General features: G+C 41.8%; 1 protein-coding gene across 4 annotated transcripts in view; it reads left to right on the top strand.

Annotated features, from left to right (window-relative positions):
• abcc3 (ATP-binding cassette, sub-family C (CFTR/MRP), member 3) overlaps positions 1 to 14,640 on the top strand; it is a 46,273-nt gene that overhangs the window by 12,891 nt on the left and 18,742 nt on the right. For all 4 annotated transcript variants that reach the window (XM_018761846.1, XM_018761848.1, XM_018761850.1 and 1 more), the window contains exons 2-9: positions 4,444 to 4,620; positions 4,931 to 5,056; positions 8,984 to 9,109; positions 9,889 to 10,014; positions 11,052 to 11,113; positions 11,448 to 11,579; positions 12,419 to 12,640; positions 13,927 to 14,104. In XM_018761846.1, the coding sequence (XP_018617362.1) occupies positions 4,444 to 4,620; positions 4,931 to 5,056; positions 8,984 to 9,109; positions 9,889 to 10,014; positions 11,052 to 11,113; positions 11,448 to 11,579; positions 12,419 to 12,640; positions 13,927 to 14,104 (1,149 nt within the window). The remainder of the gene's footprint in view (positions 1 to 4,443; positions 4,621 to 4,930; positions 5,057 to 8,983; positions 9,110 to 9,888; positions 10,015 to 11,051; positions 11,114 to 11,447; positions 11,580 to 12,418; positions 12,641 to 13,926; positions 14,105 to 14,640) is intronic.

Raw genomic sequence — 14,640 nt, 5'->3', positions numbered from 1 at the left:
CTCAGTTTACGGTAGGTAACTTTGTATCTCTCACTCAAGGGAGGTGTAAGGGTCCCGGGGACTTGAAGCTGGGGTCTCTTGACAGCTCTAAATACTATGCCACCTGCAAACTAACTTAGCGTCAGCTAAATGAGTAAAAGTTTTTCTGCGAAGCAGCTCGGAATCGTTTACCCATCCGTAGGGCGGGGTAATTTTACTGGTCCGATTTAGGGCGAGTACCTCCTTCGAGGGTACGACAGCTGGAAGCGGGATTTGATCCTGCGACCTTTGGGTCTGAAGGCTGTAGTTTTAACCAATACTCTACCAGCTGCCCCTACAGTGGGAGTGCTGACAGCGTGCACGAGAGAACAGCGGATGTGCTCGTGCGACTTTGAGGAGGAGCCCTTTCGCCCGGGCAGTTAAGCGTGGCCCGGTAACGCTACCACGTTAGTGCTCTCGCTAATTGACTCTGGCAGTAGAGGTGCGAAAGTGTCCTTGCGCCTGTGTAATGCGTCTTAATCCGTTGTCCCCACAGCTGCCTACACAGTTTACACTGAGCCCACTTCCCGGTCTGTCTCTCTCTCTCTCTCTGAGACACACACACACACACACACACACACACACAGAGAGAGAGAGAGAGAGGAGTGCGTCAAGGCTTTCCTGTCAGCAGTCTTCATTCAGTCTGTTGTCGTCCCACCCCCCAGGGGGGCTGCTCACCTTCTCTGTGCACACGTTGCTGTTTTTGTCGCTCACTCTAGTGTTGTCATGCCTCTGTGCCCAAGCCGCTTATGGGAGCACTCCTAATCTGCTTTAAAGTCGTCTGAGATGTGGAGGCCGTGCTTCGTGCCGGACTCCTCGTGCGAATGTGTGCCACCTTGTGGCTCCGCGCGCTGAAAATTCCACGAAAATTGCATTAATTCAAATGTCGGTTTTGTAATAAATGGGGAAAGGGTAAACCAAATAACATGCAGTACTTGTGGTATGCAGTCTCCACTGAAAAAAAATGTTTGTAGGAGTTATGTTTGATGTTCGTGATTAATTTTTTATTTTTTTATTTTTTTTTTTGTGGGGTAGGTCAAGGTCCTGACTATTAATTTCCTGGAATTTTTCGTTGGGTCAGCGCTGTTTAAGAGGTAGTGCGTAATTGAACATCTTCTTCAAGATTTGTGCTGCTCCTTGCAGCTGGAAGAGGCAGTGATGGCATTTTAATTTGACTGAGTTTTTTTGTAATTACTTTAGAATTGCTGTGCATGCGCTCGCGCACACACACACACACACACACACACACACACACACACATATTGGCTGAAGCTGCTTGTCCCATGCGGGGTCATGGCGAGGCAGAGCCTAACCCGGGGAGGGGACACGCCCAGGACGGGATGCCAGTCCATCACAAGGCGCCCCAAGCGGGACTCAAACCCCGGACCCGGCCGAGCCCGCTGCGCCACCGCGCCCCCGCAATTGCTGTGTATCAAATGTTAAAACACTTAAACTGTGCAGCAAAAGCATGAATTTGTTTCGGGTCCGTCGAGTGTTCCGGTTTTGCAGGTGTCCTGATCTTGGGAAGTTGAACCCTGAGAGAAACTGCGGTGAACTGAAAGGATTATGGTATCCATTGTTCAGACTTGTGTTCTTGTGTGAAATAAACTCGTACCTGGGAGCGGGCCAAGGCTGATGTGCTTTCCTCTCTAATGCAGCAGAACAGATTAGCCCTTCAACCTGCACACCAGACCTCTGCACTCTGGCATTCCTGAGCTTCACTGCAGCGTAATGCTCTGTGTGTGTGTTTAAAAAAAAAAAATATATATATATATATATATATATATTATAGTAGAGCATCAGCAATTCAGCTGGTAGACTTTTTTTTTTTTTTTTTTGCATTAACAAATTGGCTTTTCATTGGAAGAGCGAAAATATAAAGGAGGCTTAATAAATTTAAGCATCTGGCTCTCACATGATTCAACCTGCCTGATGCATCTAAGCAAATAATTTCAAGGATTTGCATCTATACGATTGTACGTCTGCTTTTGCATGAGTGTGTATGTGTGTGTTTAAAAAAAAAAAAAAAAAAAAAACAAATTGCAAATTGTCTGCACTGCAGTCTGAGATGTATAAACCCCAAACAGCTATCCTGATAGTTTTGTGTATTGCCTGTGATGCTCCTATCCCTTTACGGCAAGTACGATCAATCAAAGAGAAAAGCACATAGAAAGGGCTCGTATAAGACAGAGTTTTACAGTCGAGAGAACAATTTTTATGAGAGCACACAAGACGGGGCAGAAAATCAGCTTAAAAGAACAGTAGGAGTCATGATCCCAGGTCTTCCTCAACCTGGAGTGACTCTTGCTCTCTTCTTGCGCTCTTCTTGGCTCCTTAAAGTTTAATGTAAATGTCTTTTTCCCAGTCCCGTCAAAATGTGCTTGTACAGTAACTGCCCTTGTTGCCCAGATAAGAGATGCTTGCTGGTGTCCTCCTTCGGCTTCATTTACACATCCACGTGTCCTCGCACTCGTACACACTTGTGCAACAAACACATTTTCACTTGGTTTTTTTTTTTTCTTTGCTTGTGCCGTTTTGTGACATTGAAAACATGCATATTTAGAAGTCTAAAAAACGAAGCTAGAACAAGGGCAACTGGACTTGCATGAGTTTGCTTGAAAATGTTTCACCACGCATCCAAGTGGCTTCTGAAAATGTTTTCAAGCAAACTCATGCAAGTCCAGTTGCCCTTGTTTTAGCTTCGTTTTTTAGATATACCATGACCTGGGTGATTGAGAATCTTCACAGACATATTTAGAAGCTTTTTTTTTTTTTTCTTTTTTTTTTTTTTTTTTTTTTAAAATGCGGAAGAAGGAAATGATTTCCACAGAAAGTGCTTTCTGTGTCAGTTCTGGGGTGTGGCAGTCTGCTTTAAATGATCTTAAACTTAATGTTGGTCCTCCCAAAAAGTAAAATAATTGTAATATATACATACAGTATCATATAAAATATGTTTTTTGCAAAATGTAGTGAACCTGTAATGGTGCTGCAATGTGTCGGGCATGTGAGCATGACAAGTTTTTTTTTTTTTTTTTTTTCTCTCTTTTTTTTGTGGGCGGGTTGTTGAATTGTCTGTATCCTGGACCGTTTGCACCCATCTAGCTCCACTCTGTCATGTTATAAGGCTTTATTGTCTTCTAACACTCTCTCTTGCACATTAAGTTGGATCCATCCATTAACTTCGTGTTTTTGCCTTTATTTACTACATTTAATAAACGCCACTGTTATTTACTTCGCTGCAGCTCTTCATGACCTCCACCTGTTCTCATGGGTTTCCTGTGGGTGCTCTAGTTTTACTCTCATTCCAAAGATGCTTGTCAGGATAGCTGGTGACTCCAAAATGCCTCTTGATTGTGTGTGTGTGTGTGTGTGTGTGTGTGTGTGTGTGTGTGTGTGTGTGTGTGTGTGTATGTGAGAGTGCATGAGTGCTTCCCTGTGATTTCCCTGTAATGGACTGGCATCCCATGTACATTCCACCCCATCCCTACATTCGACAGGGGTTCTTGATAGTCAACGGGTGGTTCTCGTACGTAAATATGTGGGATGCGTGGACGTAAGACCCAGCTGCCCTGATGAAATTTGTGTAACGGAACAGGTTTCTTTGCATGTATGAGGACTGAATGTGGATTTTGCATGCCTCCCCACGGCTGAGCAGCGCAAGAGTTTTACATTTATTTATTTATAGATGCTTTTCTCCAATGCCGTGCACAGTAATTAACTACTATTTAGCTGACACCTTTATCCAAGGTATCTTACAGTGCTGGATACACTGCACTGAAGTATATGCAGTCATTTACCCATGTGTACACCAGAGCAATGTAAAACACACATGCCTAAGCGATGTCCTGTACGTGCATCAGACCAAATACAGAATGTTTGCTGAATGATCATGAGTGAAACTAATTCCCAACAATATAAATAGTCTTTTGTATTTATATTGTTTGGAATTCTTGTAATACCCTTTGTAACACAGAATTTCATAACTAAAACTTGTAATTTCCACTGCTTTCACTGGTAAAAATTGAGATGGTCACGCATTCCTGAGCCCTAAAAATTACACCCATTTACGCTGTAATGTCACCTTTAAAATGGACACAATAACAGTTATCGTAACACAACAATGCAGGTTCCTGTATGTACATATTACTGTATGGCTGTCTACCTGTGTTTTTGCACCTCTTTCATATTTATATGCATGAAAATGTATTTATAAATTTGTTTAAAGACATTTGTTTTTACTTGAGTATACACTTTTTTTTTTTTTTTTTTTAAATTTTTTTTGGATCCAAAAGTTGTCTTAGTTCTTCAAACCAAAATTGGGAATTGTTTCAACTGTGTGGGAACAGGGACTATTACAGTATTGATGTATTTGTGTACAAGATTCCAGGACCCAGCATTAACTCTTCCTTCTCCATCTGCCCATAGGACCCCAATCTGACCTTGTACACAGACAGCCCTGACCTCACAGAATGTTTCCAGATGTCCTTATTGTCATGGTTCCCCTCTATATACCTGTGGATTGCCTTCCCTCTGTACTTCCTGTATTTGAAGAGGAGCAACAGAGGCTACATTATGATGTCGCTATTAAACAGAGTTAAAACGGTAAAATTGCTGTACGGATGCTATCCCCTTTCTTCTCTATGTGCATGCACATTTTTATTAGTTTCACATATTTAAACAACTCTAAAGAAATGTCTTATATGAATCGTTGAGTACTTTTAAGGAACTTAGGCCCTCTGCAGATCGAATGTTCACAGTGGATGTCATAGTCTACTAGTTGGTAGGCATACAGAGCACCTTGTGTGTCAAAACTGTAACTTATTATGCCAGATATATGCAGGGGAAAAGAGCTGACGCTCTTCTTCATTTGTGTGTCCATGTGTTTGCATACGTGTGTTCCTTCTTGGTGCAGGTTGTTGGCGTGATCTTATGGATAGTATGCTGGACAGATCTTTTTTCCTCATTCCATGAGTTGCAGCAGGGCACCGTCCTCTCACCCCTATTCTTTGTCACACCTCTGGTGGTGGGCATCACTATGGTGAGTACCCAGGAATGTAGCTGTCGGCCAACTGCAGTGTCTTGTGTCTTCATAACATTGCCTTCTTACTTATCACCCTACTCTTAATGACAGTCAATTCTCAAAACTATGCTTGTGTTTTGCGGTACTAAATAATATCGATACAACATTTAGTCTGGTAATCTGTATCGAGATATGACATTGCTGCGAGTCCCTATACACTAATATACCTCAGTACTCATGATATTAATTTTGTACTCGTGGTGGCGCTGTTGAAGGTGACAAATGAATCAAAACGTACCTTTAGTCCGTGAGAAGGTAACAATGGGGACGGCGAGTGAAAATCGCAAAGACGTAGAGGATTTGCCAGCTCGGTTATGCTGCAAGTTAATGGTATGGCAATATTTTGACTCCCCTACTCGAGATGAAAATGACAAATTGTTGACAAAGAGAACACAGTCTGCAAACTGTAAGACTCTGCACTCCAAGACAAGCAGCAATACAGTAAACGTGATCACGCCTCTGCCTGGTATCGTTGATGACGATGTAGCTAAACAAGCAGCTATGACAGCGAGGAGACCGATACGACTCGGACGATCACTTTTCTGCAGTATTTTTCCAACAAACCCCTGTTTTTAAATACCTGATCCCTGGGAGGATTGCGGTTACCCCAAGTGAATTGCGTCATCGGGCAAGTTCGGCGAATTAAGAGGCAAACGCCCCCTCCCGCCCCCGTTGAAGCACCACTGCATTGGCTGTCTAAACATCAAACCATCATTTTAGTGAGGTGGAATTGTTCAGCGCTGGGTGTCATACTGTTCTCAATAATAGCCCTCTTGACTGGTGGAAAGACAGCGCATTCACATTCCAGGGCTTGCTCCTCTGGCCGAATCATACCGGTGTGTCCCTGCCATATCCATAGCCTCAGGGACAGTGTGACAGCACAGAGATTTCTCTTACTTCTTGACAGCATACTGGAAACATGACCATTGCTCCTGCACTTTTTTTTTTTTGCTGATTTGGAAAAAAAGCAATAAGTGTAGTTTAAGTTTAGAAACAAGAACTGTTCAGGTTTGCGTTTTGACAATTATTTGAGATTGCATTAATTGATAATATTTACAGGGAAGGAATATTTTGGGAAGTTACATCGTGAAGCCTGTATCAAGATCCGAATTGTATCGTGGCGCGAGTGTATCATCTCATGCCTACTTAATAATCTTTTCTGATTATAGACCATCATGAGTCTGATGGAAAATACAGCCTCTAAAAGCTAAAACATTAGCAAACAAGACAAGACATTGTCATAGTCAAGTGTTCTGCAGACAGATTCATATATGGACTTCTCTTTACCTTGAACAAAGGCAGACATTAAATTTGCGGTTTTCTTAATTCAGGAACCATGGAAATATGCAGTTCATGTAAGCGCTTAAGGATAGGTCCAGATTTAAATGTCTAAATTCAATGCTGTGTGTGCTAAATTTTAAACCCTCCAAGTTAAAAGTTGGTAGCAATAAATCACCTTATTGAATCTAAGCATCAGCACTGTGATTTCTTTTTTTTTTCTAGTTTAAAGACAGGTAGTTACAATTAAATCAGCTTTTAAGCTTGTGAAAACAGTAAAGTGAAGCAGCTAAAGACATGGTCAGCTGCTTTTATTAATAATTACATCTGTGTCCGATCAGCACAGGAATGGAAGTTATCTCGATGTTTCTGTACGAGCCTCCGTGGTGGCAGCGTATAGAGTGCCAGATCCGAATGCAGTGGAACCTCGTAATCATTTACAGGCTGTCCCTGACTTATGATGGGGTTACGTTCCGATAAACCCATCATAAGTCGAAAATATCCTAAGTCGAAAATGCATTTAATACTCCTAACCTACCGAACATCATAGCCTAGCATAGGTGCAATGGCCATTACAGGCTTTCCACCTTCATGCTGGGTAATTATCTTGAGTTTCTCTTCAACAGTAATTTCCCTCCTCTTCTTCTTCTTCTTCCCACCAGTAGCAGGAGACACAGATGGGCATTTCGTAGACATGATGGATGCACAAAACACAACGTAGATATGAAGGTGTGGCTATCCAAAAAAAGGCTGGCAATGCAGAACACTGTAGAGTATCGGTTGTATACACTAATGACCATGTGGCAGATTGGGAGATGCGGATCGCTGCCGCTGCCCAGCATCACGAGAGAGTATCGTGCCGCATATCGCTTGCCTGGGAAAAAAAAATCAAAATTCTAAGTACAGTTTCTACTGAATGCGTATCGCTATCACACCATCGTAAAGTCGATAAATCGTAAGTCGGACCATTGTAACTCGGGGACTGTCGGTAGAGTCATTTATCTGAATTTTGTATGTGTGAAAACTGCTTAAGCGCGGGTCCTGAAATGCCATGGCTGACCTGTCTTCGTATGACAAGAAGGATATCATTGAGAACCCCAGGAGACACGCTTTCAGTGGAAACCAGAATGAGTTAAATTTAAATATACAGTTAGGTTCCTGCTTTTGCTTGAAAACGGCAGAAATGAGTGAGCGCTTGAAAGCTGTCTGTAAATGGTTCATAGCGCATACATGTTTGTTACCTTGTTCTCGTGTATAAATGGTGTAACGATTGTAGGGAGTTGATTGTAGGAAACTGGCACTGTAAGTCACCTTGGGCAGAAGTTTCAGCTAAATAATACTCGGTGCACATCACTTTGTTGAAAAATTAATAAAAGTCTGAGAGTCCAAGACGATGCCTGACAATATGTGTATTATAATATGAATTGTCACTATGTGAATTTATAAACAATTCAGTAGGTATAGTATATTTTTCATTAGGTAGTAGACTTTGTTTTACAGATTGTTTTCGATTTCCTGTTTAACTAAGCCCTAAAATGGCGAAAGCTTTGTATTTGTTTACGTTTCTGACTTGTGTGCATTATTGTTTTTAGTATGTGGTCCCTCATTGTTGATTTCAGTGCCTTTATGAGCTTTATTCCTATGCTGATCACAGTGAAGTATTTACTGAAATGGCCATATGGGAAACACTTTTATTGAGAGAGAAATTTTTATGGCTGAAAATTCTCTCTAACATAAAAAAAAAAAAAAAAAAAAAAAACAGAAGAGGACAAACAGAACTCCTGTTGCATGCAATAAAACAAGGTGCATCAGAGTTTGACAGCTATCAACTTGAACAGTTTGAACTTTTTCATATCTCGGGTGGTTTACTCACGCAATCAGTTTTACATTTGTCTTCGGGGTAATGCTGCAGGGTGTATCTGCTTAGAAAGCAGTCAGGATTATCAGATGAATATCTGCTCTAGGTACACAGAACCTTTAGGACCCTTTGGGTAAATATTTGCTGGTCCTTTTTATAAATATTTAGACTAGTTTGTTGCCCAACATCTGTCATGACTCCCAGGCATTCAATAACATTCAGGAAAAATTGCATAGTTGTAAGTGCACACATATCTGTACAGCCAATAGTGTAGGGCTTAGAGCTGCAGCCTTTGGATCCAAAGGTTGCTGGTTTGAATCTCCTCTACTGCTATAATAATCTTAAGCAAGGTGGTTACCCTAAAGTGCTCCAGTAAAAAATTGCCCCAGTCTACAAATGAATAAATAGTTGTAGGCAGTTTAATGTTCTGAGTCACTTTGGAGAAAAGTGTCAACTAAATGAATAAATGTAAATATCTGTTCTAAAGTGGGTATTCTAATGAATCAAAACTTTTGGACTGGGGGAATAATAGACATGTTGTCTAAATAGTAGCAAAATACTGAAACCTCTGTGTCCTACTCTGGAATGGTGGAAACATATTCAGTCTAAGCATGATCACTATAATAAGGTTATGTTGCTCATTTGGGCCTTCAGGTTTTCTGTCATTGTGACCAAAATGATCAAGAAGACATTTGTGAACCCACTGGCATGCTGTCCAGATCATGGTGTGGCCTACTGTCTTGTTCCAGCTGCTGGCCACATTCCTGATACAGTATGAGCGCCTGCGAGGGGTCCAGTCATCTGGGGTCCTGTTCGTGTTCTGGTTGCTGTCGGTCTTGTGCGCCATTGTGCGTTTTCGCTCCAAGATCCTCAAGGTGAGCCTTCTCTGTGATCCCTCCCCTTCTGTCCTCTTATTTCTCCTAGCTTGTCTCCCCCTTATGAGTTCACCCTTCATGTCACGCTACCTCTTGCTCTGCCCTATTTTTTAACCCATCGCTTATTCTTTTCCTGTCCTGCTGTGCCCTCTGGTCTATCTTCCTCCCTCTCCTTCTCTCTCCTTCTGTATGTTTATCTGTGCCACCCCCCACCCTTACTGGGTAAAGAGCTTAGGTTGGGTGGAGTTTGTGTGAGGACATGGCTGTTTTGCGGGAGAATAGTGGTGCTGTTGTTCCCAAGACCTGCCTGGAGCTAGCGTGTCTAACTCGGAGAGTGTCAAGGCTGCTCAGGCACCGAGCCTACCGAGGGTCTTGCTGGCCACTTGGGCCCCCCAGCTGCTTTCTTGGTGCTGGGGATAAGAACGGTCAATATTAGTAGCTATAATAAAGAATACACTTCTAAAGCCCTTGGGTGTCTTTAAACCCCTGGGCATTTTTAAACAAGATCCATGATCCATGTATAACATTCAAAGGAAGCAAGTCAAGTCCCTAAAGTAATTCAGAATTTCAGCAGCCTGTTAGTAAAAGGCTTGTGTTCATTTTGATTGATTTTTTTTTTTTTTTTTTTTTTTTTTTTTATTATTGGTTCATATGTTGACAGTGCTGTGTAAACATTGTTCTCTGTGTGTGCACAGTGCTTTTGTTAAATTTCAGGAGCTATGAAAACAGTTTGTTCCTCGATGGAAAATCTGTCTTTTCTGTCCCTCCTTTCTCTTCAGGGTGGGATAACGGACAAGCTGCGATTCACCACATTCTGCATCTCTTTTGCTCTCATTGTGATAGAGCTTCTCCTGTCCTGTTTCAACGAGAAGGCCCCCCTTTTTTCTAGCGTCGACACTGATCCTGTGAGCGCCGCCCACATCCGACTTGGAAGCCTTCATTTCAGTGCTGTGCTGACCCGATATGGAGCAGTCTGTGTTTGGCAACTGCTCGATAGTGGGCTATTGTTCCAACACTGCCCATATAATCAGAAATATAAGCATATAAATATAAAATGAAATATAGAAATATTTGCCACTCAGACATCACTTGATGGCAATATTGTTATACTGAGATTTTTTCATGTATGCCATTACCCTTGTATAAAGATCCTGGTGTATGAGAATTTGCTTGTACGTGAAAGGGAAATTTGAACACTAGTATGTGTTTATGAACTACTTACTAAGTTACAAGCAATGCCTTATAAGAAAAAATTATCTTGAAAATCATGCTCTGTAACACAGAGGCACACTGGAAGACTGCAAGTGATATCAAAGCCGCCACATTAGCAGCCTTCTCTCACTAAAAAAGACATTTAGTTTGTGTCTTTAACAAAATAAGGATTTAATTTTTCATTAAATACTCATTTGCATATTGGTGGACGCATGTGTTTTATTAATGTTCGTAGTGGTCATCATTCAAATTCTAGGAAATGGCTTTAAAATGTCAGGTTATAAACCTTACAAAGTGCTGAGTGAAGGAAACTGCTGGTTTTGGTTGTTTTATGATACACTTTATCGAATTAAATTTGACCTTGTTTATGTAATCAGGTTGGAATGTTTTTGTAAAATTAACCAGTTTGGATCAAGAGCACATTATGATTTTCTCATTAACGTATGTCCATATTTAAGAGAATTTAACTGATGACCAGTTCTCAGGAGGGTTTGAGCATGCACATTGGGGTGGGTTTATATTGCTATATTATATTACATACGGTCTTTTATATTAATGTTCATCACTGTTAAGATGCTTAAATGTACAGATGCTCATGAAACCTAGAAATTGCTTAGGACCTCTTCAGAAGTAAAACCTGAATTTTATGAATTTGGACTATCGATTTTTTCCCTGTCTGTTTGCTTCTATGATGCCATCATCTCGTTTTCATTTCCTTTCTTTTTGTTAGAACCCGTGTCCTGAGCCTTCTGCAGGATTCCTCTCAACCATAACCTTTTGGTGGTTCACAAGGTGATTTTTTTTTTTTTTCTTTCTCTTCTCTCTGAAAATGAAAAGCTGAGGTTACATGAAAACAAGAATCAAGTATGGAATGCTCAAGCCACTGTTAATCTTCAGCACTGATTTAAATAAACATTTAAACCCCATTTTACAGCAACTAGGAACACTTTGTACATCTTCACTGTCTTTGAGGGTCAATTCCTTCAGATTTATGGTTGACTCACAAATTTGATTTTATAGACGGACCTCACTGTTGTGTACAAGTGTGGGATCTACCCTGAACTGCTTATTGGGCAGGTAAAATTAACTGAATTTATATGTGTTGTTCCACCATAATTCCTTCTAGCATGGCTATTAAAGGCTACAAAAACCCTTTGGAGTCCAAAGACCTGTGGTCCCTGAACAAACGGGACACATCAGATGTCATCGTGCCCAACTTACTGAAGGAATGGGAGAGGGAAAAGGCCAAAGTTGAAAGGTGAGATACAGCAGAAATTTTTAAACATTCCTGAGGCTCTTGAATGCTGTTGTTCAGAAAAGTTTCCTAGCTGTGTTTTTCTTCAAACGTATTTTAAATGGATTCTAACTTAAATAGGCTAACTTAAACCACCAACAGCCACTTGCAAGCCTCCTGTGCTTCATTTATGCACAGTGTGTCAGGGTGCACAAAATTCATGAGTTGTCTAAGTATATTCGTAGGCCTGTGGTGCAATTCTGCAGACTTTCTCACTCTTGTGTGTTTCTGAAACCCCTCGTCTAGGATCTCGCGAGCACTTTCATTCCTGCGAAACCAAAAAAAATTCTGTTGCTTTAACGGAGAGGGAGCTATGTGGATAAACAAAGAGTACAGGGCGTAGTCTGTGGAGGCCCTGCGTCTCTGAAGGGCTTATCTGAGTTCTCTGTGTGTGATTCTTGGCTCTTGGTTCATTCCAGTGAACCTGTAGCACAGTAACACACACACACACACACACATCTCTTAGACACAAGTGCTTCCATAGTCCTTGTCAAGGAAAACTTCTGTATAAATGTCAGTAGCTGGTGCGTCTCAAATGTCTCATTCTTCTTCTCAGCCTCCATCTTTGTCTTTTATTACCGTGTTGTCCCAAGCCATTTTGGCAATGGTTATGTGCAAGTAAAATTGAGCACAAACGTGTTCAGCAAGATATTCTTGCCAAAGCTTGGAAGTACCTGGAAGATGAAATATTTTAAAATGTCATGAATGAGCTTTAGACAATCCCTGGTTTCACACTTGTTTTCTTTTCCTGGTTAGTTGTGGTAACTGTGGCTTTGCCTTCTGCGCTCTGCGTTGCAAAACAGGAACACTCAGGCCACGTATTCCAAGTCACCATCAGCGGCAGAGGCAAACCACGTCGATGGAGCCCCAGAGGAGGCAGAAGTGCTGTTGTCAGAGCAGCCCAAGGCCAAGCAGCCCTCTTTCCTGCGTGCCCTGTTGCGGAGCTTTGGGCCCTACTTTCTCATCGGTTCCGCCTACAAGCTACTGCAGGACCTCATCACCTTTGTCAACCCCGTGCTGCTGAGGTGAGTGATGGAGTCAAGGTGCTACAGGCTGGAGATGTGTAGTCTTGCAATTGTACTTGGATGTAACTATTTTAAAACAGAAGTCAGAAATGAGTATATTTAATAGGGCACTGAGCATGCCATGTTACAGAAATTAATTGTAAGAGGAACTAGCCACACATTAGATCTGATAGTATGCATTACAACAAGTTACAATTGTCCTATGCAATGCTGACAGTTAAAGTAATTACAAGAAATACAAAAAGGCTTAGTACAAGGGGTAAGATAAGCAATAAAATGGGAAATGAGACCTTCCTTTATATTTTAAACTCAGTTTAATAGGTTAAAAACATTGCACCAATACTACAGATGTCATCAAGGGTGTGCGTACGGTCACACGTGGAGGGGTAAGTCAAGGTAGTTTTCATGTCTTAGTGTGATCCAGTTAAAGGCACAGTGAGAGAGACCTACTTAAGGATGACGTCTCAGGTAAGTTTTGAGGATGAGCAGCAGTGCAATGTGGCTGTGCTGTGAAAAGATCCCTGCCAGCCTTTACCCCTGTAGGGCTTTGGCAGGAGCCCTCTAGGCAGAGGCCACACTCTGGGCAGTGTCGGAGGTGTCACTTGGTGTTTGGGAATGGCCTGCCTCATCTAGAGAAGCCAGTTTAGCCCCTGCTCATCCATCCTACTCAGACATTTGCTCACATTTTGACACCTTTTGGTTCAGCAGTGAACGGATCCTGGTTCCTAACCAGCATGAGACCTAAAATGGATTGCTCACCGTACCTGGTAACAAAAGGTATACAGATAATACTGCTACAGGAACACAAATCCCTTTGTACATGTGACATGACAACTAAATATGTGATATAATTATTTTTATTTTTTATTTTTTAAAGCAAGAAAAGTGATTAAAGTGCAGACCTCGACATTGTCCACTCTATCTGGTTGTCCTGAAACAAAGTGACAGAAGGAGGGCACGGCGTAACTTTGCATGTCTGTTTGTTTTACATTAGTCTTTCTCGATAGCACTGTCCATAAAGGTATATTTGTATGCAATGCAAAATACAGATGTAAAATCACAAGACTTGACAATGGTCATCTGTGTGTATCTCTGGGCAAAAATGATGTAATTTAAATGATGGTGTTGCCTAAATATGAGCTTATCTAGTCTGTGGTTAACCATATTTCCATGTGGCCTCTATCTATGTTGACAACACATCCCTTTATTATTTTTTCAATAGTGAAAATGTGCTTCAAGCCAGAATGCTGACCAGTGAGGCCTCACTGACATCATTGTTTTCACAGAATGCTGATCTCCTTCACAAAGCAGAAGGGCGTCCCAACATGGTGGGGGTTCGCACTCTCCTTCTTGATGTTCTCTTGCGCTGTCCTGCAGACCCTCATCCTTCACCAGCACTTTCAGTATTGCTTTGTCACCGGGATGAATCTACGCACGGGCATCACTGGTGCCATCTATCGAAAGGTAAATGGAAAGCCCAGAGGGGCTGGCAGGGAAAAGAAGCTGGGCCCATATTTGGAAAGTGCAGCTTGAAGTTTTCCAGTCTTTCTAACTGAATGCCTTTGGAAAATATTTCAAACACCCACTGAAATTAATTCAAGTGCAGAACACAGTGGTACTTAATTCAGGATACAAAGATAGAATAATAGTTGGCAAAACAAGGTTTGGGAAAGGGTGTTGGTTATGCCAACTGATAATGAACTTGTGGGAGGAAGTGGGCCAGGTAGGTGAAAGACAGGACCTGGGTTGGTGGAAGTCTGCAAGGTGTGGTTTGTACTGGAGCCAATAGTAACAAGCACTAGTGAAACACAACTGTGTCACTGGGAGTGAATAGCTCCATTGTCTTGTACTGGAATTATAGATCTTCTCCAGCATATAAAAGTACAATATACACACACACACACACACATTTTCAGAACCGCTCGTCCCATACGGGGTCACAGGGAACCGGAGCCTACCCGGTAACACAGGGCGCAAGGCCAGAGGGGGAGGGGACACAC

This window comes from Scleropages formosus, chromosome 20, assembly GCF_900964775.1.
Source record: "Scleropages formosus chromosome 20, fSclFor1.1, whole genome shotgun sequence".
NCBI classification, from domain to species: domain Eukaryota; kingdom Metazoa; phylum Chordata; class Actinopteri; order Osteoglossiformes; family Osteoglossidae; genus Scleropages; species Scleropages formosus.
The sequence above is the reverse complement of the archived record's forward strand: the minus strand, read 5'-3'. Positions and strand labels throughout refer to the sequence as shown.